General features: G+C 44.8%; 1 protein-coding gene across 5 annotated transcripts in view; it reads right to left on the bottom strand.

Moving 5' to 3' along the window:
* Positions 1-20,064: 20,064 nt before the first annotated feature.
* The window catches only part of ILDR2 (immunoglobulin like domain containing receptor 2), a 38,943-nt gene continuing 32,605 nt past the window's right edge, over positions 20,065-26,402 (bottom strand). For all 5 annotated transcript variants that reach the window (XM_030958537.1, XM_030958528.1, XM_030958518.1 and 2 more), the window contains 2 exons: positions 24,644-25,337; positions 20,065-23,814 (listed from right to left, as the gene is read on the bottom strand). In XM_030958537.1, coding sequence (XP_030814397.1) covers positions 23,779-23,814; positions 24,644-25,337 — 730 coding nt within the window. In that variant the 3' untranslated portion in view covers positions 20,065-23,778. The remainder of the gene's footprint in view (positions 23,815-24,643; positions 25,338-26,402) is intronic.

Genomic DNA, 26,402 nt, shown 5'->3' on the forward strand with positions numbered 1-26,402 from the left:
GCAGCAAATTGTTGATTGAACCTGTGTTTGCTGCTTTGTTTTGCACAAATCACTCCCTTCAACAAGGAACAAGGCAAACTGCACACAAGGCAGGGCTGACACTCAGGATGAGCACCAAAAACAGACAGAGCTCCTGAGGAGGAGAACAGGCTGTCTCCCTGCTTGTCAAGCAATGCCTTGAACCCCAATTCAGCAAGTTCATGGTCAGGGAAGAGCCCATTTCCAAAAGCCTTAAAATGAAGCAAACGTCAGCTGCCTCACAGTGACGATCCAAAAAAAAAACCTGCTTGCTGTTCACAGACATGCAGAAGTGAGAGACAAATCTCAAAGGCAACCATCTGAAAGATTTCAGCCTGACTAAAAATATGTGTTGCCATCCAATCAAGCCAAGCACTTCTCACATGCTAGCTTCACCAGAGCCTCCATAACTTTGATTGCTACCTCCATGGGATGTGTTTGACCACAGCTTTGTGGGTCTCTTTCCTGCCTGATTTCTGCAAACATGGAGACTGCTGTGAAAACCACAGCACTTGGAAAACAAACCACCTATGATTACATATTCATAAGAAAAGGGAGGGGAAAACCACAAACTAGCTCCTTTCAACACAAAAGCAACTAAATTAAATATTAAAACAGCAAGAAACAAGTAGAAAAAGCCAGCAAATAGAAGAAGTCTAAACCATGTGCAGAGATCTAAATGAACAGGGCAGCTTAATGAAACCAGATAAAAGCTGGATGTCTGTCAGTGCCTTTGGCAGCAAATGCCATTCAGCTTCCCAAGATCTCTGAAGGAGGGCAGCTACACCAATAATTAACATGTTTTGCTGTAACAAGGATGGACAGAGTGCAGCCTCAAAGGCACCTTCCCACTACCAATCCTTGCATAACAATCTGCACAAAGGCTCATGAAATGACATCCACAGCAGTGCAGAGGCACCAACCCATTCACCCCCCTGCAGATCTGCTGGCCATGGCACAGCTCCTGTCCCTGCCTGCCACACTAAACGGGGGTGTGCCTCATGTGGACAACAAGGCAGAACATTTATTGGGCAGCCAGTAAGTGGCTGAGCCTTTGCACAGCCCAAAACTGTGGCTGTCATTTTCTGGAAAAATCCCGTGGCCCAGAATTTTGTTCCTGGGAAGCTGAGAAGCCTCAATGAAAAAGGAAAATAATAATTATCTGATTTGCTTCTCCTGTGTTTTGCTGCTTTGGAGTGTGGTTTGGAGATTGTTTCCCAACCAGTGGTTGTTTCATTGGTTTCACGTTAATTGTTTTGACTGATTGGCTAATCAGCACCAAGCTGTGTCTGGACTCTTTCCAGAGTCACAAGTTTTCATTATTATCCTGTTAGCACTCTGTAAGTATCCTTTCTGTATTATTTAGTATAGTTTAGTATGTTATTCTTTAATACAATACAGTATCGTAAAATAATAAATTAGCCTTCTGAGAACACGGAGTCAGATTCATCATTCCTTCCTGCCACGGAGTACCCCACAAATACAATACAAACCAGCAGCAAGACCTGCTGAGCAGCGCCAGTTGGGGTTTTGGCTACAGCTTTATACCAGGTTCAAAGTGGAAAGATGCTGCCTTGCAGCACCAGTCTTGCTAAGACCACTGTGCCCTTCATTATTCTCCTGCTCTGAAGAACGGTGTGCCTGTACCTGCGCAGGCGTCTGCAGGCAGCCATGCCTGAGCTTTTTGTTTTAAGCTTTGTCTTGCTGCTTGGATCCTCAGGCAGGCATTGTAATCAGAGAAAGCTCAGGAGAAAACCAGCTGAATAACTCCAGCCTCCCCTGGCAGGCCTGCTGAGCAAAACCTTCCCAGAGCAGCAGCCTCCAGTAGTCTCATAATCACTGTTAATCATTTCTTCTCAGCACCCACGGAGCTCTGGAGATAATTTGCATGTGCCGTTACCTTTGGGCAGAGAAGGCTGGTGCAGGCATTTTCAGGGGCACAGATGCACCTGGAGCTTGTCAGCCCATGGGCTCCCAGTGAAATGGAGCTGCAGGGCGACTTGAGGCCCCTCCCTTTTCACTTTGCATAATGTGATTACCCTGATGAGGCCGGGAAAATAAATATTTAAACAAATAACCATGCTAATATAGCTCAGTCCCTACATCAGCCATAACCTAAAATGAAGTCATTCCACAACACACTGCCTGAGGAAAAAAGTGGGGAAAGACTGACCCCTTCAGTACAAGAACGTCTTATTCCCCAGATATCTGAGAGCAAAATACAGCTTTCTTAGCACACCCCAGGATGTCTATGTAATTTTAAAATTAACAAAGCAGAGCTGAAGTGATTAAAAACAAGTTTCAAGTTCTCTCTGGTGAAAAACAAGTCAAATACAGAGAACAAGCACCTCATTTGCGCTTATCCTCTCCAATTCTCACACAATTGTACACAATATTTCCCTTCACCCCTTCTGACTGGCTTCTCGATGCTGTTATCTGCCTGATGGCTTTCCACACACAGGACTACATCAGAACTCCTCTTTTACTTCCCCAAAAACTGCTGGAAAAATGCATGCACATTGGTCACATCCTTCTGCCTAACTTCTGCTGCTCAGCATGATCTTTTTGAATGTTTTCTTCTAAATACCTAATCAATGCTCTGACATAGACTCTGCATCCCCAATGGAACTGATCTCCTAATTCATTTAGCACAAACAGAAAAGAACAAGAGAACTGGCTCACAAATCAGCAAGTACAATATTGAAATCTGTCTGGGTATTACAAATACACTGGCAGACAACAGCAAACTTCATCAATGCCACACTCAAGGGACAATTGCAGGCCATGATCTATGATGTTTGCCTTTCACTTGAGGGTGTTTCATCCACGTTCCTTAAACAAGCCTTTTTTCCTCCCACAGGCAAGTGTCAGCGAAGTGAGGGAGACCACATTATACTTCAAGCAGTCTGAAATGCCTCAGTGAAAAACAAGAGTGACAACCACAGGTTTTCACTGCTAAACTTACACATTTTAAAGGCATTTTACCCTTTATATGTTGAGTTCTCACTCTAGACCTCCAAGATTACATTTTGAGCTTAATTAAAACTAAGAAATCAGTAGGTAATATTGTTTGCAGCTATGGAAAGCTCAAGAAAAATACTAGAATATCACATTCAGATATTTACAAGGAAAACATTATTAAAAACAAATGTGCAAAACTGTAATGTAAATGACAGCATAAGTTACAACATAAGAGAGCCCTGCTGCTGCAACCACATGAACACAAAGGTAGGGGCACAACCTTTGGGCGAAGCAGTCAGGGCACAGGTAAGCTGCACTTAGAAGGGTCTCACAAAGGAAGCATCACTCAACAACTTGCCTTTCTTATGGGCAGGCCTTCATCTCCAGGGGGATCTTCAGTGTGACTCAGTCTGGCAGTCCTTTCAATGCCTAACTGTGCTTGCAGTGAAGAATTTTCTTCTAATACCCAACCTGAGCCTCCCCTGATGCAACTTGAGGCCCATTTAACCAGCCAACAATTTAAACCCGGTCTGTCTTCTAAAGATGCAACAAAACTGAGCACCTATTGAAAAACTTCCCAGTGTAGTTTCCCTAGTTGCTTCTCTAGGGTTTCTCCAGCCCTCAGCCCTTAGCTGGTTTTGTAAGGGCATGGCCATAAATCCAGATAACAGGTAATTAGGCAATTACTGTAATTAGGCAAATTAGGCAAAATCTGTAACTGACAAGCTTTTCTGGGGATACAAACACAGCTTTCACTGACAAGATGCACCAGTGTGTTGGCCAGCTGTCCCAGGAGTCTTGGGAGCTGGCTCTGATAAATTCACACAGGTGTGTTCACTTTTCTTTGCTCTCTTTCATATTTTTTTTTCCAATTACTCAAAACTGGGAATGCCTCTGCTGCCCCTGGTTGAGTCTCCTCCCTTAGCTGTTACACTCCTTTATGTCTACAAGGGATTTTTTGAACTTGAATTTTACTTAGGGGGTCTTAAAAATCACACAGTGACAGCTGCTCTCTGTTTGGGTGAGGGAAGGATCCCTCTCAGGTTCCTTACATTAACCCTCACACATGTCAGCTACAGACTGCTGGTACACAAATGTGTACCTAGGAAAACCCCCAGTGATAAATCTCCTCAAGTTCATGGCACTTGCCAAAGTGGTGAACGTGGTGCACAAATATAACTTTGATTTTGCATTTCATATGTAATTAGCCAAACACAGAGGTCAATTTCTTCATAAAGGGAGCTCACCTCGTCATTTGTAAACAAAACAGGGCATTTAAAACAGCAGGTCCATGGATGTGCACACATTTCCATCATTTTTTATTTGGAAAATCTGCAATTTATCCAGTCTGGGTAAGCTTGAATCAAACCTGGCAAGAAGTTTGTGGCACCCCTTTGTTGCCCTCACCATGTGTCTGTAATCACTTGGATGGCCATCTGAGTCCCAGTCTGTCACAGGTGCCCTTGGGTGTCCTGACAGAAAGCTCTTCTTTCTGCACCCATTTTTAAGGCTGCTGGTAGATTCACCTCAATGTAAGAAGCTTAAAGCAGCAGTTCTTAATCAAACAAAATATGAATACCTTAAGATGGAATCCTCTCACAGTACTGGCACCTGCTGTGGTGTGAAGAATGTGCATCTCCAACACCATAAACCACTGGGAGAGGGGGAAGATTTAATGCTTCACATCCAAACCAAGGGCTGCCATTATCTGCTTGGAAAGCACTTCACTTAACTTTCTGCAGTGTTAACAAGCAATCTTCTCCAGGCTACAAAAACTGCACGTGTTGATGGAGCTGAAATGCTTGGAATAGAGTTTCCTGTCAAATGGGCTTGAGGAAGAGTAAGACAGCAAACTGTTCTCCTTGTTTATTTCTCTTTTAGCAGCTCTTCAGAGCATTGGTGCTCTCTGCATATAAGTGATTGATGTATCACTCCATTCCAAAATTTTTTTCAGTGCAGGTGAAAATGGTTGATCAATACCTAAGTTTAAGAAGAAATCTTCAGTGGGCAGCCACAATTCTTCAAATGCCTTTATTAAACTTACTTCTTTCTATTTAGATGGCAGTTTTGCTCAGTGTAAATGAATTTCTATAAGAGCTGCTGGGTAGGTACGGTGTTCCTTTCAGCACTGCAATTCCAAGAGAAATGCAAAGGCCAAGACTAGCTGGAGCTTGCTGCAAAATGGAAAAACAGTTCAGTACCTCTCCTTACTCTGTCATTCCCACCAGGGTTTTTCCATTGCTGTTCTCCAACATGGGAGTTTGGTCATTTCAATTATTTAAGCATCGTGGACTTTTTAGAGAGAAAATACTTTTAACAATAAAAGCATAGAGACTTTTAAAACTGATAGATTGGTCTTGCCAAAACAAAACCAAAAATAAAGGAAAGGTGATTGTTAAATCACTAGCCAGCTGAAGTTCAAAGTAATCAAAGACTGAAATTGCTCTGGTGGTGTAAAAAAAAAGGAGCCAAAGCTTGATATGGTGGTGTTTATGAACTATTACAGATATTTTGAAATGCAAGATTTTTTTTATACCTTCTGTCTAGATTCAGGCAGATTTATTTTAATAGTGATGTAGTAAATGCGCTGGCTTGTCATTTATATCAACCTGCAGTTACTTTGTTTCTTTCCCTTTTCCTTGAAATACAGTCACATTACCCATTTTGTACATTTCATTGCTTTACACATTTTCAACACAGCCAAATCTTTTTCTGAAGATTTCTCCCAAATTACCAACTTTTAATTACTGAACTGTCTGCAGGATGGAGGCAGTATGGCATAAAAAGGGTTCTCAGATTTCAAAAAAATCTGTTATTGTTCAGAAACTGCTGAAATAATACACAGAATGCTGATTGGAAGAAGCCTCTGGAATGCAACCTCCTGCTCAAAGCAGGACTATCACCAGCACCAGATCAGGTTAGGCAGGGCCGTGTCACAATCATATTCCCTGGAAAAATCCCTTCTCACAGGATTTTGCTCCTGGGAAGCTGAGAAGCCTCAGAGAGAAAGGAAAACAAATTCTTATCTCATTTGCTTCTCCTGTGTTGTGCTCAAATGTGGAATGTGTTTGGAGATTGTTTACCAACAGATGGTTGTTTCATTGGTTTCATGTGAATTGTTTTGACTCATTGGCCAACCAGGGCCAAGCTGTGTCAGGACTCTGGAAGGAGTCACGAGTTTTCATTATTTTCTTGTTAGCCTTCTGTAAGTATCCTTTCTGCATTCTTTAGTATCATTTAGTTTAGTATAATATATAATACAGTATAATAAAATAATAAATTAGCCTTCTAAGAACATGGAGTCAGATTCATCATTCCTTCCTGCCATGGGGCACCCCACAAATACAACAGGGCCACACTCCAAAATCCTCCAGTGATGGAGATCCAGCAACCAGCCAGCTTCCCCTTTTTGTCCTTTTGCATACATTCATACTTTCCCTGTGAGCACAGTGATCTCCAGCCCTCCACACTTCTAAGCAAATGTGCTGCATGGCACAAGCACGAGGAGGGTACAGCAATGTGCCTGTCAGCTGTAGTGTTTTGTAAATTGATGGGGTTATGTTTTCCCTTTCCTTCTATTTCAGTATTTCCATCTTATTTTGTTGACGACTGTTTCTCCATCTGTACACAGCCACGGAGTCTAATGAGCCTGTATCAGTCATCACTCCTCCAACAGAAAAGGTCTTTAATGCAAATTGGTATTTTAACTTTAGCAAACAAAGCCTCAGCAGGACAACACTGAACCCTGTTCATCTGTCTCTTACTGCAGTTCCCATACACTTCGGGGTACACAGTGACTAAGGTTGCTGACTAATTCCCATTGTTTCTGCCCTGCTAACAATACCTTAAAGTGAAAAGGGAATCTGGAGGCTTTTGAGTATTTTTCTTTCCGTTACCAGGAAAGATTTTCACATTCCTGAAAAAAAACTTTCTTTGCTGTCCTGTGGGTCCTCAACTCACGGCCAGCCTGTTTTGCACCACTGCTAAGCACAAACTAGGCACTTGGGTGTTTTAGCTCCTAGAAAGGCTGGGCGATTTTCTGTATTATAATCTGGAAGTAAAACCATCACCCATAAGTGCAGTGTATTCATCAGTTGGGACACCAGGACCAAGGTGAAAAGTCGTTTTTTTACAGCTTCAGGAAACTCATCTGCTGTCTCATGCCTGTGGCCACAGGGTGGCTTCCTCTGTCTGCAAACCTGCTCACGGTCCTCTGGTAAGGTGGCAGGGAATCCCAAATGTTACCATGCCTAAGCAAACCCTTTCCCACGTCACCTCCTGTGTAGGGAGAACTTCTCCAGCATCAGCGTGGGAGGAGCTCAAGCAAACACACCCAAGCTCTCACATCTTCCCCCACATTTCATGGAAACACACAGAGTCAAATTATTTCTTCCCCCAGGTATATGTTACCTTGGAGAAACTAAGAGCAGGCAGCATAGTGTAAAAACATGTACATTTCTTTCCACTGGGGAAACTCCACATAAAGCAAATAATTCCAGAACAGTGATTTCCCATCTTTTCTCCCACCTCGCACAGCACGGTGTCCTCCCAAGGAACTCCTGTGTGTCCTGTTTTCCACCACTGATTCAGTGCTATACCCCCCCAGATCAGCTGCTTTCCTTTCTGCCCTGGAGTTGAGCCTGGCAGTGAGATGTCACAGCTCCTGCTTGCTCCCTGCTGTAAGCCCAGTTGGGAATGAAGCACCACACAACCTCTCATTCAACCCCCCTCTCTCCTCTTCAGCCCGGCGGAGCAGGGAGGAGAATCAAAAGTAAAACTTTTAGGTTGAGATAAGAACGGTTTCATGACTGAAAACAAAGTAAAATGTAATAATAATGGTAAATAATAATAATAATATAAAGGAAAGGGGGGGGGAGGAACAAAAAAAGAGCGCAATTGTTCAGTTGTTCACCACCAACAACAACGCAATTGTTCACCACCCCCTTCCTGAACCCAGACTGGTCCCACTTCCAAGTAACCCCCCAGTTTATACACTGGGCGTGAGTTCTGTGGTGTGGAATATCCCTGCAGCCAGTTCCAGTCACCCATCCCGGCTATGCCCCCTCCCAGTTTTCTTTCACGCAGCCTCTCACTGGCAGAGCATCACACACACACACATATTATCATATTATCACATATTTTCATTATTATCTTTTTAGCATTCTGTAAGTATCCTTTCTGTATTCTTTAGTTAGTTAGTATAGTATTCTTTAATATAATATAGTATCATAAAATAATAAATTAGCCTTCTGAGAACATGGAGTCAGATTCATCCTTCCTTCCTTCGTCAGGGATCCTGGCAAATACAATCAGTGTGGAGCTCTGCACTGGGATGAGTCCCATAACCTCCACACCTCACTCCAGCCACAGCAGGAATACAGGGCTGAGTGGTCAGAAGAGAAACTGCGTAGCCAAGGTAAAGAGCATCCATTGTAGGACCCAGGTGCAAAAATAGGCTATGAGACCAATAAAGCCAAAGCCCTGGGATGAGTATGATGTGTTTGCAAAGCCTCAGTGGAGCTCCAGATTGGGTACCCTTACCACAGCCTTAGTAAAGCTGTGGACATTGCCTACAGGAACCTCACACACACAGATGATCTCCCTGCTTTGGTTTTCATGTTCAAGCACTAACTCAATACACCCAAGGCTATGCTTCTGCTAGTAACAGATTACATCCCTGCAGGAGGGTCCCCTCTGTTGATGCAGTTTGTGCCCTCCTTTCACAGAGACGTGGCTGTGATCCTGGGAAAGGAGGAAGTTCTTTCTTCCTCCTGACTGCCCTGTTCTACAGAAGTTACCTGCTTCCTGCCACAGCAAATCTGAGCATAGCAGCAGTGTGTCAGTGGCAGCCTGAACTAGGAATTTTTGCAGGGTCAGAAGGGAACTCTTCCTTCTACCCTGTCTGCCTGCTGAGATGCTCCTCAGGGCAGTGGTTGTTGGGCATTTGTCAGGTGCTGGTACCACCTCTGAAATGCTGATGGATTTGCTCCTCCAAAGTTCCTGTTTGTTGACAGCTTTCAGAGCAAAACTCTTCTGTTTGTGGTGAGTTGCCCAGGGGGAAATATCTGTGTGTGGACACAGTTCTGACTGCAGCTCTGGAGCGGGGGCTGCCCATCTGGCGCACCTTGCAGCATGTAAACATCTTGGGCTGGCTGTAAATAGCTTGGAGTGGCAAAATCCTGAGAGCTGCAGGGCTGCAGAAAGCCACCTCCCTTTATATGTCAGCTTGGAACTGCTGGAATCATTCCATCTGCACAGGTGGCCCACTTCAGCATTCAGCAAATATTTGAAGTAGGGACTCAGATTAAGGTGTTTTTTTAAATTATTTTTGCTCATCTGTTCGTGTTTTCCTTTATGATTCCGCAGCTCACAATTGCAGACTTTCTCTTTTGCTTGCTCACTTTCCTTCTGTCCAGCTTTGCCTCGGAGAATAAAAGATTTCAAGACTGGTGGCTTTGTAACCCCTGGCATCTGAGGTACAAAACCTCAGATGGCTCCTTGATTCTGACACCATCCAATCCCTTATTCCCACAGTTAAGTAGCTGGTGGTGGATGAAGTGGTCTGGGCACCCATCAGTTTGCAGTGTTTTGCCCATCTGTCCAGTAAGTCAGTTCCATCTGGAGCTTGAGTGGTTCTGCAGCATCTTTGAGGTGATGGAAACAAGTAACTCTAAAGATTAAAAGCAGTAATGTCTTAAAAGCTTTGAAAATATTCCCATGAGTGATCTCAGCTTTAGCTGTGGTACACATCGCTTCCTGCCCCTAGATTTATCCCCCCAGTACCTCTTTCCTGCTATCTTTGATTCTTACCTTTTAAAATAAAATGGGATCTTTCTTACCATTATCTTTTCCCTGTTCTTCTGCTTTTTTTCTGCGGCAGCTGCTAGTGCCAGCCCTCTTGATGCTAACTGCTGTTGCTTACTGTTTGGCTGGTTTTGGCCTCAAAATAGTAAATACTGACAGAAAAATTCTTGTCTTGGGTGTTGATGGCATTTGTAAGGGCAGCCTGCCCAACAGTTGCATTCATGGAACTCAGCAGGGATGCCAGGCTGGGAAGTGACAGAATCCAGCAAGAGTAGACAAGACATCAAATTGGTTTTTTGTTGGGTTTTTCTGCCTCAGCCTGAGAGTCTTGGAGGAGAAAGAAGAGATAGCAAATACAAAAATCAGGTTCTAGTGTCTACGAAGTAATCTTCTACTTAAAATACTTTAAGGAAAGTAATTAGACTTTTGGCTGCCATTATTGAAGAAGTAAGTGTGGCTGGGTTTTGCTCTTTTCTGACACCTGTATCTGTGATTACTGTCCCCAATTCTGAGCCCAGCACATCTGGTGCCATGTCCTGACACGCATCACTTATCAGAAGAGGGGCAACCTTGAGTCTCCTTTAAAAAAAAAATCTGACACCAGATGCCTCAGTAGTACACAAGATGTCCATAAATGTTTGTTGCTTGGTTGACTCTATTCCTTTAAGTAACCACTCTGTTCCCAATATTCAGCAGGGACAGTAGATTTTAAGACCTCTTGAATATTCAACTAAGATTGCTTTTGTTTGCTCCTGCAGGAATGGTTCTCGGTTGCTGAACCTGATGGAACTGCACAGATGGACCAAGGAGAAGAGCAAGAATACAGAGCCTTGGAGGAGAGACACATGGGTGAGGAACAATTTATGTAAGTTTACAAACACAGAGCAAGCAAAATGCTCTCTGGGCTGCCTCAGTGCTATTTGAGCCACTCTGTTTTATGCAGGTCACACTGAGACTTTGCACTTTCCCCCTCAGGGAAGGCAGCCTGCTTGCCTTTGTCAGCTGGCAGGTAAGGGTGTGCAGGAAAAGGGAATATTAGGAATGTGTGAAGGTTTTTTGGGGATAAGGAGACACCTGTAGCATTGCCCTTGGCCCTGCTGTTCATGGTACCTTCAAGGACAGAGAGAACCTTGAGATTCCGAGGTTCAGTGTCTGTTATTTCTAGAAAGGAGTGATTTTTATACCAGTAAAAATCAGCTGAAAATTGTACCTGTTTCCTGTACAAGCTGCCTCTGTTTTCCCTCACGGTAAGGTCACAGCCTGGGATGATTGCTTCCCACAGAATCCACATCTCCCATGTGCCAGTGTGCGGTATTTTTGGGGTTTCCAGGATGAAGGAGGAATTGAGAATTTGATTCTATGTTTTTAGAAGGTTAATTTATTATTTTATGTACTTATATTAAAGAAATGTTATACTACAACTATATTAAAGAATATAGAAAGGATACTTACAGAAAGCTTAACAAGATACTAATTAAAAACTTGTGACCTCTTCCAGAGTCCTGACACATCTGGATTGTGATTGGTCAATAAGTTAAAACAATTCACATGTTGGATAAACAATTTCTAAACTACATTCCAAAGCAGCAAACATGGGAGAAGCAATCAGATAATTATTGTTTTTATTTTTCTCTGAGGCTTCTCAGCTTCCCAGGAGAAGAAATCTTGGCGAAGGAATTTTTCCAGAAAATATGATAATGACATCAGTAGTCTTGGTTTTAGATGGTGTTTGCATCTATTTATTTGAAATCTCCACAACACTGTGCTGGGAGCCTCTGTGTGCATATTGTGGGTCCAGCTGTTGCTGTTCTGGGGCCATGTCTGTGGAACGGTGTGTTTGCTGGGTTGTAGCATTGTTAAATTGACAATTCCACTAATCATGCTGCTGTCTGACAGCTTAGTCCTAAGCAGCAGTTAACTAAACTAAAATCCTAATAGGTGTTTCTCTCAGAGTTTTGTTTAGGTGCTTTTGTGGGTGGCAGTTTATGAATGTTTTTATAAGTGTTTAAAAAGTGTTTAGGATGACTTTTTCAATTGTGGTCTTTTAATTGTCTGATGAACTGAAAATGAACAGGAAAATGATGAGCAGAAGAATGATGGCACTTGAAAAATAAGCTGTGTCAAACTGATTTTCTATTAAATGTTCAATATTTTTTCTTGCATAAAACTTTTGAATTCAAATACCATGGTTTTGCATTGTTAATGATTACAAAGAGGTAATTACAATTTCTTGGCTGATTCCGAGAATTTCTGTGGTATTTCTGTGAGTGGTTTTGACAGTTTTAATAATTACTTTCTAAGGAACGTGAGGGATGCAGGATTCTGAGAAAGCAGAAGGATCTGACCTCTGAAGGGATCTTCTTCACTTTGAGGAGGAGAATACTACTACTGGAAGTGTGTCCTTATAGGAATTCTAGCTCAGGCGACCGCTTGGTACGGGGGAGGAGGAGGGAACTGGCAGTAATAACAAAGATGTTAATATCTCTAGCATGGAAGAACTCCCTGTAATGAGTGTGGCAGTATAGACTGAAATGCCTGTTCCACCCACGAAGACAAACAGGGGAAGAAATCACAGTGTGCTTCAGGCAAGAAAGCGAAGACATCGAATCTGTTGTGCTGCAGAATTTTTATTTTCAGCACCACACACAGGCATGGTGCAAACAGTGAGCTTTCACACAGGGGTGAGCTCCCAAACAGGGGAGATCACTCCTCAGCATGAGGAGCACAGGATCCCTAGGAAACAAGCAGGCTGTGACGAGAATATGACTGGAATAACAGTCTGAGCAATGTGGATACATCCATGCCTCCCTTAGCCACCAACTGCTGCCACAAAGGGCACAACTTCTTGCTCCATTGGCAGCAGATCTGGTTTAAGTCATTTGGTCTCTGCTCCCACCTTCTCCCTGAGAGCCTGAATAATACAGTTTTGCTGAGTGTTCACATGGCTGTGCTCTTAAGATCCATGAGATGATCCATGCTTTTTAAATGACAGACTTCTCAGAGTTCATTCCAAACTCAATTAGTCCAATCTGCACCACAGGCTCACAAGGAGCAGGGTATGTACCACTGAGAGGCTTGGAGTCAGAGAAAAGACAGGCCAAAAAAAAGAGGAAAGAAATAATGTGGCAAGTATTGCTGTTAGTTGCCCAAAATACATAATTTAAGAGGTTTGTTGCTTTTCTTCCTCTTCTTTTTTTTAATGTTTCTAAGAAGGGCTAGACCTGAAAAAGCCTGACACATTGCCTTTGTTGTTTCTGCATTCCCAGCCCCATCAGAAAGTCCATTGCCACCGGAGGATGGAAACTACAATTCATTTTGGTGCTGTCCTTGCTGCACATGCTGTTACCAAAACATTTATTTATTCTGAATGGTAATTCTGCCCCCATAAAGCGGCTGAAAAGATGTCTCTCGCTCAGAGCTGGAGTTGCAGCCAATTGTGTACATTTGTGGAATGGACAAAGCAAGGCCAGGGGGGTGACACTTACAGAGTAAAAGGTGCCAGGAGCACAGAAGCCAAGCAGTATTAACCCAGGTGAACCCTTCTGCTCTAATACTGTTTCTGTTCATTTTTCAAATGAGCCCACAGCATCCAATTCAGCTTCATTGCATGGTTAATTCAGGTTCCCTTAGCTGGGAGCCAGGCAGAGTGGGAGAGCTATGAACATCTGAGGACATTTTCTGTGCCACACTTTTCATGTTCTCTCTTAGTCATTCATTGAGGTACAGGAAGAACGGGCAGCAGGCCATTTTGGGATCAGCCTCTTCTAGAGGTGGCAAAACAAAACTGCTGTGAGGACTTGTCTGACTGCCTTCTCAGAGAGATGGCTGTCAATGTTCTAAAAATGCCAGGTTGCCACCTAATTAGTTTTGGCTTGGACAACATGCTGGTTTTGGTGCACCTTGTGCCCCCATGCACAGCCTTGTTCACCTGGCAGTGAGAGTGACTGAATGTGGGCTGTGGCAAACAATTTTACTCCAGAATATAGTATATACAGAGAATATAGTACACTAATACCTCATGCAGAGCAGATGGGCAGGGACAGCACCCAGGTTCACTCCCTGAGGCTGCATTACACAGGGTGAAACAACATAAGAGTCCTGATCAGCTGAGTGAGATGATCAACGCTCACGCAGCATCTTTGTGCTGCCACTTGATGTGCTGAAGCACACCAGCGTGTTACCCTTCCCTTTGCTTGAATTTAGTGCTCATCTGCAGGCAGCTGTTTTCCTTTTCCAGACTCTCCCTACTGGCTGCTTCACAAACACCAATGTTCTCTCTCACTCCCCTAAACAGTTTGTCCTGTATTTTGACCATGACTTTCTTTGTTTTCCCATTAATCTGAACGAGTTTAATCATGAAATCAAGTGTAATTGAGATGCTCAAACAGGAAATCAGTTAAGCTTAGCTGCAAGGGCAGCTTTTTAATTGATTTTCTTGCAAGTGAGGTTGAGCTTTTCACAGAAGTGTGTGGATCTCAGATGTTCCCAGCAATACTTGGGATGCTATCCACACTCTGCCTTTCAAAGATCTGTGAAGCAGTACAAACTAGGCTTCTGCTCTTCAAAAACATTTTGAAATGTTTTCTCTGCATGCTGCACATGCTTCAGTGTTGAACTTTTAGACTTATAACTCCTCTTGAAATCCTCTAAAGCCCCTTGTTGTTGGGAGCTCTGTAACTCCAGGCTCATTGATATGATGAGGGAAGTTGGGACACAGGAATGTTTCATCTACAATGCAGCATCTTCTCTTAATTAAGAAGTGTCTCTCATCAGGATGACAGTCTGTCCATGGAGACCTCTTGATTACAGAACTCTGCTACAGCAACTTTCATTTTACAGGAAAGGAAAGAACCAGCCTAGGTTGCATTTTACTGAAACTGGGGAGAGAAATTTTTCATTCAGGCACATTACTGGCCTGAACAGAAGGCAGCCTCGCATCTCTCTTCTGAGGAGCAAAGACAAAAAATTTATATAGATAAATATATATTTATATTTAAAGAGGAAAAAAAAAGAAAAAAACCTCAAACACATTTCATCATTTCCCTTCCCCAGTACTAACTAAAACATACCTTAGGCTCAGAGGCTCCTACCCACACAAGTTCTGCCACTCTGTCCATGGGGTGAAGGCCTTTCAGTTCATGGGACCAAGTGCTCTCCAAGCCTTGGCAGCTCAGCTCCACAGAGATGCAGTTCCAAGTTGCATCAGTTGGTTGCACATTGCTGCCTCTGTAAATTGGCTGCACTGGGGGGTTGTGTGCACTGTGGTTTTACCAATGCGAGTCGTTTTACTCTCCCAGAAATCCTGAGCACTTGACTGTGCTGAAAGCTCAGCTCAAGAAGCTGGGACTCCAAGTTATAAAGAAAAGCATTCCAGATCCACACACCCTTTCTGTATGCACTCAGTAATTGTAGCCAAGTTCGTGCATGAAGATTTGTAGGACCTGCATTTTAGACAGGTATTGCTCAAATTTTAACTGCACAGTCCTACTCTTCAAAGTCTAAGATTGCCAAAAACCTGAAAGAGAAATCCAGGAGGAGTTTACACAGCTAAGATGGTGTTCATTTTAGTGACCTCACCCTCCTTGCAGAATCAGTGATGTGAAGATGAGAGAGGGGTTGCAAGCCCCTTGTCAGGGATGCTGTCAGCAGCAGGGCTGTTCCCTGAGAGCAGCCCAGAGCCAGCAGCAGTACATCCTGCTGGGCTGTGTCCTTCCCAACAGGGCACAGCCCAGGGGCCAGAGGCCTCTGGGCATTCTCACTTGGCTGACTTGCTTTAACCCATATTTCCCCCTACATCCTCCTGTGAGGGGTCCGTTTGCAAGGGCCATGGGTGTCTTTTCTGACACTGCACATAAATTTAGTAATGAGTAATAGACAGACTGGTCCTTAGGAAGGACACAGCAGTGGGCAGTGTATCTTTACACTTTTTACACACTTTACACATCTCTTACACACTTTACACAAGGTAAAGCTTTTAACTTTCTGTTCTACTGCTTTACCTGATCTCCACCCTGCTGGATGTTAAAACTCCTTGCCCAAACTTGTAATTCCAAGATGAGCAGGCCTGAGGCCTGTAGAAACACACATTCTGGTTTTGCCAGGAAGAAGGGAACTTTCAGAGACTAAATTAATGATTTAGCAGGCTCTTGACTGTAAAATGCAACCAGTTGGAGCTCTGCCTCTCACTACCCTGGAGTACCTATTCAGAGACAAGTGCACTGAGTGATTTGTTGCTCCAAGAGAAGATCTGATAACTGGGACATGAAAATCACTCCCACCTGCTCTGGAGAGGCTGATGGAAACCAACATGACATGTAAGCAGAAAGGATTTCTGTCACACAGCAAGGACTAAATGAAAACACTACACCTGCTGTAATAAGTGGTCCAGTGCCATTTGAGGCAATTTTTTCAGACTCCTTTCTCTAATTCACAAATGGCCCTGAATCACAAACCTGTACCTACAGCCACGTGCTCAAGGATATGTGTGCAAGTTGTAACCAGGAATTGCAGTGGGAGCTCTCCTTGGCTGGCACAGGCACTTTCCCACCCAGAAGTGATTTCCTGCAGAGCTCTCAGCTCGGTGACCTCTCAGTGTTTCTGTTGTCAGGTCTTCCTCTCCCTCATCAGTCTTTTAAGGTATGGATGGACACCTTTCCTGCTCCATGTTGGCTTGGAGATTTCTGCAGAGGGGGAGCATTGAGGGATGGACAGAGGAGTGATAAAGAAGCCCAAAGAAACACGGAGCACTTTCACAGGTGGTAAAATAGAGGATGAGTGACAATTTTCAGAGCCAAGGGATGCTGTGCCTTGCACAGGGAAATACAGGGCAGAGCTGGGAGCTGCTTCTCCTGCACCTGACTGCTGATAACACCTATCAGACACGATCTAAACATGTAAATGCTGTTTAGGTTACACCTACAAACGATCTGAGCCTTAATCCATTATTTACAACACTGAGACAGGATCCAAATGAAGCTGATTGTTTATGACACAAAAATAATCAGTCCAGAGTACTTCAGACATAAGGACAAAGAGACCACAAGAAAAGAATATGTTTGTACTAAAAATATTAAAGTTTTCTGAACAAAAAAAAGGTTTACATCTGCAAGAGCAGGGGAGTTTATCCTTTCTCTGAAGGAGTGTGGCTCCACAGGCTACCTGCATGGATTTTTTATATAAAAATACTGAGCAGAATGTTTTTTGCATGTTATGCTATGAATGGTATGAGATTTATATAGGGTCTGCTGCTCCACTGGAAAATATTTGGTTTATTGCCCAGTAATCAAAAAAATGAGTTGAAAACTACTCATGTAAACTGCTCATATCTTAGCAAAAATTGGGCAAATTATTTGCCTGCAGGATAATAAAAAGGCAGATTGGTGGGAGCTTTTCCTGCTTTATTCTCCATGGTGACAACTCAAAGGCAACGACTTCGATGCTATATGCATGGCAAACGTATAATGCTTGGTAATTGGGGATGTGGATGTCTCCCAAAAAGCTATAAAAGTGTTACATTTTCATTATAGAGTATTGTTACGTCCTTTCCCCCCTCATATTGAAAAGTTCATTACAGGGGAGGACAATCTGAGTAAAATGACAGCGGCAAAGAAAGCCACTCATTCCCTGTGTAATGGCTGGGAAATGGCTGTGGTAGGCAGCAACAGAGGCAGGAAAAAAGCCCAGCCCATTTGTAAACAGCAAGAGAATTGTACCCCTGGGCCAAGGCTCAAGTTTCCCTAGACTGAATTTTGCTTTTAAGCCTAACCTGTCAACTTCTAGTTCACACTCCTAACTCACCTGCAAGTAACAGCACCTTGGAACTCCATTTGCTTTCTGAGTCATTAAATGCTGCTCCTCTCTGCCACTGCTCTCACCAAGGACAATGAAACCTGAATGCATTTGCTCCTGCTCTTTGCACTCCACGCCTCTGACTGCAGCTGCCCTGGGGATGGAAACAATACTGACCCATTTTGAAATTACGTTCAGCTTTCATTTTGAAAATGTTTCCAGTAACACCACTGCTTAAGCTTGAGAGAATATCTGGAGGGCTTGGGGTTTTGTTGTGGGCATTCTGTAATTTTTGTTTTTATAGGGGGTAAAAGTGCCTTTTTACAAAATGCCACTCATTCTACATCCAAACATCTACATTGGAACCCCTAGGCACCACACTGAAGGCTGACTGGAAATAGCCAAAGGAAAGCAGAGGGGTCAGAGAGGCATTACAAGCATGACAAAAAATGACAGGCAAAAGGGAGAGGAGGTGATGGCTTCCCCTGGCAAAGCCCCTGTGCAGGCAGGGTGAACGTCAGGAAGAATTATAAAGGTCACAAGAGAATTCCTATGGGAATCACAGCAGCTTCCTTCCTTTAGTATTAGCTAACTTTATTCTTTAGATTTCTGCTCTTTCTAATGCTGGTAAATCCAGCTGGCATTTCTGAGATCACATCAAAATGATAGCTGTTCCTTCACATTATGCAGTAGATACCTTCTCTGCTCTTCCAGGAAATGAGAAAGGGACTTTACGAGCCCCAGGTGACATGAGGGTGGTTTCAGCATCACAGCTGTTGTAGAAAGCATGTACAGCCAGCAAAGCCTGATGGAGATGCTACACCACAGAGGTTTCTGGAATTAGAGAGGCAAATCTGCAGCACCTGATAGATGCCAAAGGCATCTTTGCTCCTGGATTCTACTTTGCTCCATTAAAAAATGGGCTAAAGCCCCTTTAGCTTTATTTCCATATGCCAAACCCTGTAACTGGCGACCAAGAACAGATCCTCACCCACATCTTGTGTGAAAGCTACCTGGAGAAAAAGACAGCTCCGTGCAGTTTCTCAACAATCTCCACATCGTTAAAATTATTTTCAGAGTAGCCCAGGCATGATAAACACCATGGTGCTGCATTTATGTACCCGGAACAGTTTGTGGCAAGGTTTGACTGCTGAAATGTTTTGTGATTGCTCCTTCTCAGGGATCTCTCCCAGCAGTTGTCCTTTATCTCTCAGAGATGCAGCAGCTCTGGGGTGCACTGCTGATGGGCACCCCTGACCCAGCTCCAGTAACAAAGGTGGGGATGTGACAGCTCCAGTCCCCTGTACCATATGCCAGCACAAAGACCTGAGCAATTCTGGCTGCCTGTTACAGCTCGTAAATGTTGAGGGTTTCTCAAAAATTTAAGTATTCAGAGTGCTAATTTTGTTAATTTTCCATTTCAGTGGAAATGGAGTGTTCTGAGGATCTTTGCACTGAAGCCACCCATTGGAACTTTTACAATGTACTTTGAAGGAATAACGGGATTGATGAAAAGTCATTACCATTGATATTTTCCCATTCCATTATATAAAAACCTTTTTTTTCCTCCAGTAGCCAAGATCACTTTTGCTGACAGTACAGCCAAATCTACTGCTAAACCTTGATCCTGCTTTTGCTCTAGGGGCTCTTTTAAATTTTTACAGGATTCTGTCTCATTGTCCGTTTTCTTAGCAAATCACTGTTGTGATGCTGCCATTTTAAGACCACCAAACTCTCCGTGTCCTTGACATGACCCAGACATCCGTATCCAGTAAGAAAAGGATTTTAATTTTATGCCAGCAATAAAAATTCATCACTGGAAAACTTATAATTTAAGACCCCATATTAACCAGGCTCATTATTTCCCAGCACCAGCATTCTGCAGGTGTTCTGAAAGATGGCACAGACACAAACCATTACTCCTCTCCTGAAACACGAGCTGTCTGTCCGTCTGTGGCCCCCTGCTCCCCTGCTGCAGGAGTCACAGGTCATGAGGGTTGTGTAGCTGTGCAGACACTCCATAGTCACTCCTCACTTCTTGATTTGGTCCATTTGCTGCTGCTGCTGCAGACACATTTCTAATGGGACAAATAAAGGTGGCCTGAGGACAGACATGATCAGTAACTGAAAATTCCTGCAGATTTGTACAGAGAGATAGGGAATCCAAAATTGTAGTGCGGGGTTGCTGCTGCTCAGATCTGACTTCAGGAAATTAAGACCTCCTTTTTTTTTCTGCAGCTGAAACTTTTATCATCTAGTAAAACTCACAGAATCACTAGTCATAAAATCTTCAGTACTTTTCCAGGTACTTGGATTCAAGAGATGTTTCCAAATTCTCACAAACAGTTGTTTGTACAATTAAAACAGTTTCTTAAAAGAATTGGCTTGCAACTACTTATTTATAAGCTAGATGCACAAATGGCAACTTCTTACACACAGTGTACAGATGCCCTAAAGTACCAGCACTGAACAAACAAAACTGACTCAAATAAATGAAGACTTGTATTTTTAATTCACACAGCTCATTCCTGAGGGCTTGATCAAATAAACTACAGTGACTGAGATAAGGGACAGAACAAAACTGAAATGAGAAGATTGTAATCCTCAGGCTTTCAGTACGACCTAAAATATAGAGGTATTCAGAGACTGTAAAACCACTGGTTTGGCCCCTTTTTGGGATAGTCAGATGCATTTTCAAATTTCTGTGTCAACTGTTTCCTGGGTGTGATGGAAACAAAAGCAGGCTAAGCTGCCTTGAAATTCATGGCACAGGGGTTGCCAAGGTTTTCAGGCTAACAAAACATCAACTTACTAGAACCCTCATATGTCAGGAATGAAATGTTTGATTTAAAACAGCATGTAGTGTAGCTCTGTAGACTTCCCATGGCTTGAGAGACCTCAGATGGCAGGCACCTGCCCACCTCTTGCTAACTGTGCTGTGATTTTCCTAAAAACACACAATTAATGGTAAAAAAAAATATTAAAATACTTAAAATGTTAGTCTCTCCAGCCATAATACAGGTAGATGGTAAATGCAGTTGCTGAGTTGTTCTCCCTGTTTGAAAAGTCATGAAAAGTCATGACACTCAGGCAGTCAGGTCCCCAGTGCTGGTAAAAGGGAAACATCAGACCAATTTTAAAGGGATAAAAGAACAGGGCCCTGGGAACTCTTGACCAATCAGCCTCACCTCTGTGCCCTGAAAGATCCTCCTGGAAGCCATTTCAAGACATATGGATGGGAGAGAAGTGATTAAAGACAGCTGGCATGGCTTCACCAAGACAAATCACACCTGCTTACTTGGAGACCTTCTGTGACAGAGTGACTGCACTGATGGATAAGGAAAATTCATCTGATGTCATGCACCTTGACTTCCGGCCCTTGACATGGTCCCACACAACATTTAGTTTCTAAACTGGAGAGACATGGCTTTGATGGATACACTACCTGATGGATGAGGAATTGGCTGGATGGCCACATCTGGAGCACCAGTCAATGGCTCACTGTCCAAAAGGACATCAGTAACAAGTGGTGTCCCTGCACCAAGGCTGACACTGCTCAACCTTCATTAATGGCACAGACTGAGTGTCCTCTCAGCAGTCTGTGGGTGACACCAAGCTGAATGATGCCAGGGATGCCATCCAGAGGTGACCCTGGGACAGGCTTGAGGAGCAGGCCCATGAGAACCTCATGAAGTTCAACACCACCAAGTGTGGGGTGGTACATCTGAGTCAGGGCAAACCCTGGTATTGGTACACACTGGGGGAAGAATGGCAGCCCTCAGAAGGACTTGGGGAACTAGATGATCTTTAAGGTCTCTTCCAAACCATTCTACAATTCCATGATTTTATAGTGGTGGATGAAGATTGGATATGAGCCAGCCACATGCTCTCACAGCCCAGAAAGCCAACTATATCTTGGGCTGCATCAGATGAGTGACCAGCAGGCCAAGGAGTGGAATCTCCCTCTGCTCCATTCTCCTGAGACCCCACACAGAGTACTGTGTTCAACTCTGGGGCCACCCACACAAAGACATGGACCTGTTAGAGCAGGTCCAGAGGGAGACAAAAATGGTCACAGGGGCTGGAATACCCCTTCTATAAAGACAGGCTGAGAACTGAGGCTGTTAAACCTGGAGAAGAGAAGGCTCTGAGGACACCACAGAGCTTTCCAGGGCCTAAAGGGACCTACAAGAAAGCTGGAGATGGACTTTTTACCAGGGCATTGCTTTTCAAGAAAAAGAGGGTAATTTTAGATTGGATACAAGGAAGAAATTCTTTACTCTGAGGGTGGTGACACACTGGAACAGGTTGCCCAGAGAAACTGTGAATGTCCCATCCCTGAAAGTGTTGAAGGTCCAGTTGGACGGGGCTTTGAGCAACCTCATATGTGGAAGACGTCCCTTCCCATGGCAGAGGATTGAAACTTCAAATCTTGAAATCTTGAAAGGCTACCTCCTGCACAAACAATTCTGCTATTCCACAATTTTATGTTCCTGCTGGCTAATCCCTCTCTGGCCAGGAAGACCCAGGACTGGGATTTCCAAAACTACAGTCATGACTAGAGGAGTGTGGGAGAAGAACGCCATCCTTTCATCAACTCACCTTCTCACATGAAAACTGTCATCAAATCTATGGAGATTATTCTTCCTCTCCCCTGACCATTCCTGGTGGGTAAACTATCTGGCAAAGGAGTAACACAGAAATTAATCTATCATTTTTATGGAGAACTGCTGTGATGTTAATATACCTTGTGTTACCATCAGTACTGTCAGTATGAGCATCTGAGGCCAGACAGCTTCCCAAATTCCCAGAGGAACAACAAAGATATCATTTCAGAGGGTGATAATGTCCATAACACAACAGGGCACTATGTTGTTTCTAGGTGTAATAGGGATCAAGATACTGGACCTTAAAATGTTCCAATCGTCTTCCCTCACATGATGATTTTAGCATAAAATGACTGCATAATACCCTATGAAAACCAGAATGTCAGGCTTCCAAATGGTGTGAAGCACTCACTTCTAAATAAAGCTATTCCTGAGACAACAGCCACTAAAACCACATCCCAACCAAAGTGAATGGAATGGTTTTAAGTGAAAAGGGTGACTTTCAAAGCTTGTAGCCATCCACAGTGCTTGTTCTTTTCCCACTGCTGTTACTGCTCTCTTCAGTAGTAGCTTCTTCTGGGAAACTATTCCCAGAAAGGAGTGATACCAGTGGCACAGGATGGAGGTCTGCAGCTGCACTCTCATTGAGACTGTCCCCTTTTTGCTTCCTTGGAAAAAAAAGGCCACTCACTAGAGTGGCAGAGGTGTCTGGTGGTGCTGGAAGAAGAGCACTGCTTTTAAAACAGTGGAGCAGGTACTCCAGCTTGAAGCTCTACAGGCTCACAGTTGAGCTGCAAGGAAATGCAACAGCATCAAAACAAAACACAGTTGGGGGGCAGGGGGGAAACAAATCATGCTCTCATCACAGTAAAAACTACTTTGACCCACTTTCAGAACAATACATCAATCTCACCTGCAACTCTCGTCACACAACGAACAGAACTAAATATATTGAACAAACCAGCTCATAATTGTCTCTTTCCCCATTCAGCCCTTATCAAGGTAACATCTCATCAGTCGTTTTCTTACTGAAAAAAGTGTCTGAAAGGATGTGGATTTTCTTTCGTGATTTAGGGCCTGATCAGCTGGAGGCAGTCTGCAGTTGTAAGAACAAGGCCTCCTCCCAGCACAGGGGTGATACAGAAAAGGCTTTAAGTATGGAGACAATTTTGATCCAAACAGAGAACTGAGGAGACAGAGAGAGCAAGAGGTACACAGGCCTCCCTCTGCACATGGGACAGGGCAAGAGGCACAAAGGCAGCCTCACTTGTAGTTCAGGGCTGAAGGGAGGGCTGCAGAGGCAGTAGGGACGTGGCAGCCATCCAGAGCAGAATGCAGGGCGCTGGAAAACAGGGTGCCAAAGAGAGCCCTGCCTCATTTTCCTGGCAGACTTCCAGAGCCTCTGAGATCAAGTGCTGTCCATGGGAGTCCGTCTCTTACAAAAGCCTCAGCTCCCCTGGATGAAACAAAAAATTGAAACAGTCCATGGCTGATGGCTGCAAAGGTTCACAGAGGCATGTCTTGCTTGCTGCTCTGCATCTTCTCCACTGCAGTCACCTCATGATATCCAGCCCATCAACATGACAAGTCCACAACAACTTCAAACCACAAGGGACATCCTTGTTGGGAAATCATTCTGAGAGGAAAGAAAGAAGATTAAATGTCAACAGGAAATCTCCCATTGGAACAGACAAAGGGGACAGACAAAGCTTTGACAGAGACACAACTAAACAGCAACAGCTTTGCCCACTCACAATCCAGTCCTCTCTTCCACAGCCAAGCTACTCTAATGACAGGATCTCCCTCGTGGTGCAATTTCCCCAGCTGGGTTAGATGGGGAAGATCCCCTTCCCCAGCAACCATGAACTTATCAGTCCTCAGCAGCTTGTGCTGTGGCAGGTTGTTTTGCACTTGCTTGGTATCCTGGGTGAGGAATGCCTTTGGCATGAATGGCCCCCACAGGACCCCACGGGCCCACGCACCCATGGGAGTCTGTGATCTCACCCCTTTCAGAAAAAAGTCCTTCCATCATCCCCTGCCACCAGCCCTGTCCCAGTCCAGAAGAACAAGAGCCTCTCAACCCTTCCTTAACAAGTATCAAGGCCAAAGCAAAGCCCTGTAATTTCTGTAAGGCCTGGGTAACTTCCCTACCACAATCCTTCTGAACTCTAGATAAACTCCCTCTGCCTTGGATTACCAGACCACAAATGCCAGACATCCCTTACCTCCCCAGTCCCAGGCACATCTGGCTTTCCCCTCCATCATGGACTCCTGTGTAGGAGCTATTACCCTTTCTGGCTTTCTACCTCCCCATTTCCTTCCCCCCTTCCCACAGGGAGTGACACCCAGACTCCAGGCGTCACCCTCCTGGAAAACCCTCTTGCCCATCAACTCTGGTTAGTAACCCCTGCCTGGTGGCTCTCCGCTCAGCCTATTTGGACCAGGACCACCAGACATGGCCTCACTGTTTTCTTGGGGTCCTTTTTCCTCTTCTTGTCAGAGGCATTGAGGTAGGCCTGTTCCCTGGCCCTGTAGGAAGGGCCTCGGCTCAGCTCCCTCTCGCTGTAGGGGGGCAGGCTGTCCTCCTCCTCCTCGTCCTGCTCGGGGGACGACGACTGCGGCGGCGGCGGCTGCGACTTCTCGGCTTTGTAGGTGGAGGGCGGTGACCAGGCGTAGTAGGTGCTGCCTCCCCTCTGGCTGGGCTGTGAGCTCAGCTTCGAGGGGGTGGCACAGTGGTCACCGCTCTCGTCGTAGCTCCGGGATTTCCTCTCCAGGACGCTGCTGAGGTAGGAGTGATCGTATTTTTGGCTCCCTCCGGGCGTGCGGCTCACCAGCCTGGGAAGGTGCTTCTCCTCGTGGGCGCGTCTGCGGGGCGGGCTGTAGGACCAGCCACGCTCCGAGTCTGTCAGTGGCTCCCGGCTGGCCCTGCAGCGCTTGCTGTAGTATTCCTCCATGGAGCTGTCCTGGCGGGGCAGGGCCCCGCCGCGCCCGCCGTGCGACTCGGAGCGCTCAAAGCGCCGCAGCTCCTGGCTGTCCGCCCGCCGCGGCCGCTGCTGCCCGTAGGACTCGGCAAAGGCCGCCAGCTCGTCCATGGACACGGCCGGCACTCCCACCGAGAAACTCTTACGGGACAGCATCTCCGACTTGGATCTCTGCTGGCTGGAAGAGGGAGGAGGTAGAGTTAGAGGGCGGGAGCCAGCTGCACTCCCCTTGGCTGCCTGCACAGACAATGGAGGGAAACACCTGGGGGCATGAATCATCTGCGCTGTTTTCATCATCTTCCACAGGAAGAGCATCTACCACATCCTTGAAACCCCGGGTTCTCTCTGCTGAGTGTAAAGGCCGCTTAGTGCAGATAGCTCAGGTTCTTTGTGTCTAATGTTACCTGAGGTTATCCCCAGGGTGCACCTGCCCTGTCCTCCAATATGCAGGGCTGGACCTGCTTCTCCTTCATCCCAGGGCTTGTAGGTGTATATCCTGCTGGAAAAACCCAAGAGCCCAGCTATAGAAGCTCACAGCAGGGCTGTTTTGAAGCAGGTTTAAAGACAGTGAGCTGGTACAATAGCCCAGTACTGAAGGAAGGAAATCCCTGCCATTGCTTTTGGAATACTGGGCTGCTTGAGGGAAGGTTGGCCTATGTCTCTTCAGGCACCAGAGTGCAAGCCCTTCAGGCCTGGAGCATTGGTCTAGCTGCACCAAAGCAGGAGGGTGTGACCCCTATATAGTAAAGCACAGGTACAAAGCTCAAGAGAGAGATTTGCACTTTCCCACTATGGTAAGGGTGACTTGGTTCCCTACTATCTCACTTTTATATACCACTAGGACTGGAGCTTGTACCTAGCTTTACCCAGCTAGGTAAGCTTCAGCAGGCTCATTGTTCCTTAATGGATGTGGCTTTACAATATCCAGAAGGGGCAGAAATAAGAATAATTATCTACTTCAGGAAGTAAAAAGTATTATGACTCTTAATATCAGCAGGAATATATGATTTTTACAGATCTGCTTGCCAGAGCACAAGTGCAGCTCTTGTTACATGTTAGAGTTGCAATCGGCTTCATTCTGACCTCACCTAATAACCCATCCAGATTTCCTCTTTCTCTCTAGCCCCTCTCTCCCGCTAAGCAGAGCAAAGGCAGCAGGAAATAGGAGAGAGCTACCAGTCCATCTGTCCCTTCTGCTTTCTTTACCCCTTTGCCAGACAGAGCTGCCCCCTGCCGTGGTGTC

Source organism: Camarhynchus parvulus, chromosome 1 (assembly GCF_901933205.1).
Source record: "Camarhynchus parvulus chromosome 1, STF_HiC, whole genome shotgun sequence".
Taxonomy (NCBI): domain Eukaryota; kingdom Metazoa; phylum Chordata; class Aves; order Passeriformes; family Thraupidae; genus Camarhynchus; species Camarhynchus parvulus.